This window comes from Coregonus clupeaformis, chromosome 15, assembly GCF_020615455.1.
Source record: "Coregonus clupeaformis isolate EN_2021a chromosome 15, ASM2061545v1, whole genome shotgun sequence".
Classification (NCBI taxonomy): Eukaryota; Metazoa; Chordata; class Actinopteri; order Salmoniformes; family Salmonidae; genus Coregonus; species Coregonus clupeaformis.
This window is the reverse complement of record NC_059206.1, coordinates 4,147,037-4,154,064: the sequence shown is the minus strand read 5'-3', so window position 1 is coordinate 4,154,064 and position 7,028 is coordinate 4,147,037. Positions and strand designations below refer to the sequence as shown.

Genomic DNA, 7,028 nt, shown 5'->3' with positions numbered 1-7,028 from the left:
ACTGTATATCTCATTATTCAAACTTCAGAGTGCGACTCATTTTCCACATTTATACCATTCTCATATCACATTCACACAATGTTGTTCTCAAACACGCTTTAACACTATTTGTATAACCTATAGGAATATTTTCTTCTATAAAAGGGCCCAAATTTGGAATGTTAACCCTATCACACTTATTATTTTACTGTGGTCAACTTTACCATAATCCTACATCACTTCTAAATTTTCCAAATATAATGTCCGAAACCACCCTAAAAGATTGGCCGAAATACAATGTGTAGACGTCATACTATCACACCGGTACACGTGACCTGTTCCTCCAACAGGATTTATTTTACCCCTCCTAGTAATGTGAATTTTCCACACACAGAAGCTTCAAGCAACCTCAAATATAGTCCCTTTCCTGACACTACCTCCACACAAAAAAGGCTATTATTTGCAGGATTTCTTATTATTGTCTGATCACTCACACAGATAAGCAGCCACTCGTGCTTAAATGAATGAGACAGAATGACCAGCAGGACAAACAAATGAAACAGAAGAATTGAACAAATACATCAGATGAACAACTGAGTGAATTCGACAGATTGAATGCACGAATTGAGTCAGACCAGTGGACAAAGATGAAAGTGTTGCTTTCGCAAACCCAAGCAGGTCCAACAAACCAGTCTTGTACAAAACGAGTCAGACAAAACAACCGAACCACACAAATTGATCAAGCTGACCAAATGAGCAACCTGAATGAGACAGATGAAACATACAACTTAATCACAATTGAATGAACCACAGCCACTCAAGCAAACCATTCACCCGCACAAGATGAGCAGACCTACTCTATTTAACACTTTCTTTATATTTTGAAGCCCTAGTGGCTATTTCACAACTGTTCACCTACTCTGGATGACCGGCGCTACTTCCAATGTATGGTGTCACCTACTCAGGATGACCTACTTCTTTACCCGATTGGCCCTGTCTAACTTTTGCATCACCACACCACAGGATGATGCACCACCTACCCCCGAGCAGCCTCTAACAATGAACTCCACGTTAGAGCGGTAACCATAGGCACCTATTCACGTACTGGCTAGCCACCTGCCCGTTCAGCCCTCTGGAGTGCTAACCTTAGCTCTTCAAAGCGGTATCCACAGGATTTAACTTATTTACACACTTATAAACAATAACATTGCATGCATGCTTATTTCTCATTCCAACAAAAACTCTGTACTTTTCCTAAATGTAGTCCTTAATACTGGAGAGACCCCTCCCGTACCTTACCCTCAGATTCAGCTTGATCGAATCACACAATTTCTATGTTAAAAGTAAGAACGTCGCTTTCCTCTATTAACAGTGGCCACTGTATTTTTGTGTGTGATTCGTCCAAACTTTCTCCGATGGTATAAGTACCCCAATGGTCTCTTTCCAGTCCCGTCTGGGGTGCCAATATGATGTGGAAAATTATCACTATACTTCTTAAAAATCAAAGTTCTTCCAGAGTTTTTGTAGAATCAAGATAGACTTTATTACATAGAGCAACTAAAGCTGAGCTGGTCTGCAGAGCAACTCTCGTCTACCTCTCAGCTCTCCATTTATATAGTCATATTCACATACATCTTAGCTTAAAGCCCCTCCCTCTTGGGTTCCCCCACCACCATCCTCAGTTTCCCTCTCTCTACCACTCCGCCCACTTCCTTAGTCTATGATAGTGGCTAAATTGGACTTTTATTCAGTTTAGAATCAATAGTAGTACAATCAATCAATCCCTTGTTATGCAAAAATAATCATGTTCAGTTTAAACTCTGTTCAACCCCGGCTCACCCTGGCTTGACCTGAAGATTGATTGTTGGACATGACAGGTCCACACTCAATCTTTCAAACGTACCTAAACCCACTCCTCTCTTCCCTTCCGTCATGCTGTAATTACTTATGATTAGTCTAAACTCTGTTCAACTCTGTCTCCGCTCTCTCTACTTTGTTTGAGGAGAGAGGCAAAGGGCAACAGTCTGGTTTCAGTCCCTGATAAGGTAGGACAGCCATGTATTAGGTAAGAGCGAGGAATTCGACCCAAGGTCAGATCCCCATTTCACACACACACAAACCTAGTGAAAGGAACCAATTAAGTTATTGCCTAGCAACAGAGAATTTTGACTCTATGTTCGTCATGTCAGTAATTAACTTTGTTTATCTAATAGTTTACTGAAAAAAATCTTCATCAAGAGTAGTGCAGAAGTTGTCATATGCTGAGGCAGTGAAGAAAGTAGAGGAAGATGGGTCAAGGGGGAGGAGTGGTGAGAGTAGTAGATCTGTACCAGTACAGAGGGATAGGCCAAGAAGTGATTTATGTTTCAGTAAGATTGGATTTTTAGCATTGTACTACAGGGATGGAACGTAAGTCGAAGAAAATTGAGGTTGTTGTGGCAGCTGCAGAGAGGTATTTGGGTGTGTGAGACTTGACTTCAGAAGAGTTACAGGGTGTGTTAAGTGGTGATGTCCCATCCTTTCAGGTTGAGGGCATGAGCTAGGAATAAATAGATTTAAATAGTGGAGTTGGGTGCTGTTAATTGTATTTTATATATATTTTTTTGTGGAATTTGTGAGTGTAGTGTTAGATAGTAGAGTTTAAATTTGTTTATGTTAATTTTTAAGCAAAATATAAGGGAGTTGTACTCCAGTCTAGTAGGTGGCGGTAATGCAACATATTGGTATCCAACCGCCATTAAACCTCATCGAAGAAGAAGAAGAAGAAGAAGAAGGCACTAAACTGTGCTACAATCCCATGGCAGGATTAAACAGATAGGTATTCAGATAAGATTTACTTGGGTCCCCGCTCATGTGGGGGTGGAGGGGAACGAGGCAGTAGATGAACAGGCTAAACAAGCACTTAGTAGTGGGAATGTTGATGTTGAAGTTTCAATGAGCAAGGCAGAGGCAAAAAGACTGATATATACAGTGATGGTGCAGAGATGGCAGGAGCAGCGGAATAGAGATAATAAGGGAAGGCATTTATTTCAAGTACAGAGGAAAGGGGAGGACGGCAGGAAGGGACAGAAGAGAGGAGGCTATTTTTACAAGATGAAGGATGGGACACAGCCAGTTGAATAAGACATTAAATGTGATAGGAAAGCATCCAACAGGAAAGTGTGATTTTTGTCAGGAAACAGAGACCGTGGAGCATGTATTGCTACAGTGTGGGTAGTATCAGAGGGAAAGAGAGAGGATGAGATCTAGTATGAGGGAGAAGGGGATACAGGAAGTTAGTTTAAAGAGTATATTGAGTAGAACGTGATTAGATATAATCTCAAATATTTTGTTATCTTTTTTAAGAGCAACGGGGCTGGCAGGTAGGATTTAGTTTCTCTGTCTCTGGCCCACACTCCAGTACAGTAGGTGGCGGTAATGCACCATAACATTGGATGCCAACCGCCGATAAACCCCACTGAAGAAGAAGGAACTAAGCTATCCAGGATGTGTTCACTGATTGAACATAATATGCGTAACACCATCACTCACAATAAGGAAAATATGAGGTTAGTTAGCTTAACATTTATCTTCTTATTCCATGTTAACGTATAATAATAATAATTACAAACAGTCGGTTATTCGTTTGGTCAACGTTTCTGTTAATTGATTGGTCATGATGATAGCTAACTAGCTAACTAGCTAACTAACTAGCTAGCTAACTAGCTAGCTAACGCGGTTCGATTGGTCATCATGTCGACCGATGCGCACTGAAGTGAACTCCCTACACTGGTTTTAAATGTGCTATTGATTAAACATGAATTGTCAGTTGTCAAATTAACGGTAGTCGTTTTTATTCAACAGGTGAGATAGCCAACTCATCTCCCACCAATAGTGATGAAATCCATTAGGGCCGGGCCCAGAGGTCTCTAAACGATATGAAGTCTCAGGTAAACATTACATCTTGTTTCCTACTCCTCATCATTATTACAGTAACAATTGCTTCCTATGCACACTGACTACAGTTATTTAGCCTGTTCATCTGATGTCCACAGAGGTTCCACTGGATTTGTCTGGTTATTGTAACACTGTCAGTGTTGTTATGGTACGTCCACATGACCAGATCAGATGGGTCCACCAGCATGGTCAACATGGGTCTCCAAGGATACCTCAGCATCACCCCTGACAGGATGGAACAGGTGAGCTGTTGATTTGCAGAGGTCTGCTTTGTGTTTTGCAACAGAAAATTACAATTTGCGTTTCTATTGGACAAGTCCAGGTAGTCCCTCCCTGTTTCAGTCTATTTTCTTTGGTTTTGGTGCCGAATGAACACAGCCCATGTCTTGTTCCACTTGCCAACACCTTCAGCCAGAAAGAAACATATACTATATGTTGATGTAACCACATCAATACATTTTCACCTCATCTGATATTATGCCCTATTCTCTCCCTCCAGTTTCTGAAGATGCACTGCCGCCAGTGTGCCTTGGTGTCCAGCTCGGGCCAGATGCAGGGGGCGGGTCTCAGAGAGGAGATTGACCAAATGGGATGTGTGATCCGCATGAACAACGCCCCCACGCTGGGCTATGAGAGGGACGTAGGGAGCAGAACCAGTCTAAGGGTCGTATCGCACACCAGTGTTCCCCTGCTGATCAAAAATGAGAGCTATTACTTCAGGCACTCTGCAGACACCACCTACGTGTTCTGGGGTCCTGAGCGGAACATGAGGCAGGATGGGAAAGGGCGTGTTTTTAATGCCTTGATGAAGATGGCCACAAAGTACCCGCAGGTCAAAATGTACATGGTGACTCGGGAGAAGATCCAGTACTGTGACAGTGTTTTTCAGAACGAGACGGGGAAAAACAGGTAAATAATGGCCTCCTCAAGCACTCAAGGGTCATGTTAATTAGGGTACAAAATGGAGAGAGAAAAAATGACCGTTTCTTATCGGTCAAGTCCAGGTAGTCCCTTCCTTTTTCAGTCCATTTTCTTCTGTTTGGTGCCAAATGAACACGACCAAGATGGCAATGCTGCTATTCTTATTATGAGTTTTCTCTGTTTCAGAATGAATTCAGGTGCTTTTCTCAGCACTGGTTTCTTCACCATGATCCTGGCCATGGACATGTGTGACAGTATTCACGTCTATGGGATGATCGACGATAACTACTGCAGGTGAGTTATTTGAAAAAGATGTGGAAGCAACTACTTGTTTAATAGCACATTTATTCTGGTGTAATAGCACATTTATTCTGGTGTAATAGGACATTTATTCTGGTGTAATAGCACATTTATTCTGGTGTAATAGCACATTTATTCTGGTGTAATAGGACATTTATTCTGGTGTAATAGGACATTTATTCTGGTGTAATAGCACATTTATTCTGGTGTAATAGTACATTTATTCCGTTTTGAGATTATTTGAATAAAATAAACAGGAACCCTGAACTAGCCGTCAACTAGCCTGATATTACCCTGTTTTGTGTTACACCACATTGTACTGAGAGTTATTGGGATTGATTGGATGTATATGACTATTAACCACACCCCTTTCATGCTTCTCTGTAGCCGTGCCAATCACAGTGTTGCTCCCTACCATTACTACGAGGGGAGCCGAATGGATGAGTGCCGCATGTACCGGATGCACGAGCACGCACGCCGCGGCGGCCATCGCTTCATCACCGAGAAGGCCATCTATGCCCGGTGGGCCTCCCACCACAGGGTGGAGTTCAAACACCCCACCTGGAACCTGCAGGAGAGGAAACATGACCCCTGAGTGTTGGGCCTGGTGACCCTTTTTGATCTTTGTTGACCTCTGACCCCCGTATGATCCCATTGAGGGGGAATTCTGTGCAGTATGAGAGTCAAATGATGTTAATCCTTCATGGGGCTGCAGTATTAGTTATAATATTTCTGACACAGCCTAAATGGTGTTCAAAACATTGTATTCAATAGTCAAGCATCAAACTGCCAAATTTTTACATGTGTCAAAGTGCTCATATTTCTAATCTTAGACCTTTAGCCTATGGCTAAAGTACAGTATTCGAACCACTATTAAATTGAAACTGCTATTGGTAGGTCTAGTGATGCCAAATCATATTTGATTGTTAGTGTTTGAACAAACTTGATGCCTTTGTTTGTTTGTCTTAATTATGCCTTTTAATTTCTGCACTCTGAAGATCCAATGTTTTGTCATTTAATGTAGCTTTTATGATGCACTGACTGAATGTTTCAGCAACGTATTATGTGTTTTCCTGTTCTCTGCTGCATGTCTGTGTATTTCAATGTAATGAAACATTGTTTCCTATCAGAGTTTAGTCTTAACAGCATTTCAAACTTTCACATATATTTATTATGTCATGGTCCAAATGTAACAAGAATCATGAATTTAGTGTCACTGAAATGTAATAATGTGCTGATCATTTACTATCAGATAAATCTGATCGCAAAGAGAAACTCTTTTGTTGATTTGATTGGTTTTGCAGAGGCCTGGATTGATGTCCAATGGAATGGCTTTAAATGTTATGAGTAGAGAGACACTCCTCCCCAAAAAGTGGGCCTTTTTCTTTACCTTCCTATTTTTGTCTGACATTTCATACATGTTGACTTTAAACAAAATGTGTTGTTGCATGACAATGTAAATTGTTTAATGTTACTTTTATACAAGGTCTGATATGCCTTATATTCTGAATGTCTTAATGATATTTACAAAGTTTGATAGTGCTACAATCATGTTCAATGGAAAATCCCATTTGATTGTGTGGACTTGTGTGCATGTGTTCTCACTGGATTATTTGCAGCTGTTATAGTCCTCTCTTTTAGGAAATATGAAATGCTCTTTACCTGCCTTTTTTAATTACTTAATGATGTTGTTGTTGTGTCTGATTCCAAAGAAATGTATTATAAATATATTATATATTATAAATACAGTATTGTGTTGTTTTCTCTTGTTTATTCTGAAGTGGTGTCTGGTTTTCCCAACACTGAAATATATTATGTACATTTTCAAATACTAGCCTTTTTGTCTTGTATAAATTATTTATAAAGTTCCTAATAATCATTTACACTGCAGC

At 40.5% G+C, this 7,028-nt stretch overlaps 1 protein-coding gene across 1 annotated transcript; it reads left to right on the top strand.

Moving 5' to 3' along the window:
* Positions 1-3,431: 3,431 nt before the first annotated feature.
* st6galnac4 (ST6 (alpha-N-acetyl-neuraminyl-2,3-beta-galactosyl-1,3)-N-acetylgalactosaminide alpha-2,6-sialyltransferase 4) lies at positions 3,432-6,887 on the top strand. The gene is made up of 6 exons (XM_041897665.1): positions 3,432-3,527; positions 3,823-3,908; positions 4,014-4,157; positions 4,415-4,824; positions 5,023-5,130; positions 5,524-6,887. The coding sequence occupies exons 2-6, from the start codon at positions 3,897-3,899 to the stop codon at positions 5,729-5,731; spliced, it is 882 nt and encodes a 293-aa protein (XP_041753599.1). The 5' UTR covers positions 3,432-3,527; positions 3,823-3,896; the 3' UTR covers positions 5,732-6,887.
* The last annotated feature ends 141 nt before the right edge of the window (positions 6,888-7,028 follow it).

Bases quoted from the DNA above. Each gene is read 5' to 3' on its own strand.
- st6galnac4 (XM_041897665.1), top strand. The intron at 4,158-4,414 runs GTGAGCTGTTGA...CTCTCCCTCCAG, and splicing joins CCCCTGACAGGATGGAACAG to TTTCTGAAGATGCACTGCCG. The intron at 5,131-5,523 runs GTGAGTTATTTG...GCTTCTCTGTAG, and splicing joins ATCGACGATAACTACTGCAG to CCGTGCCAATCACAGTGTTG.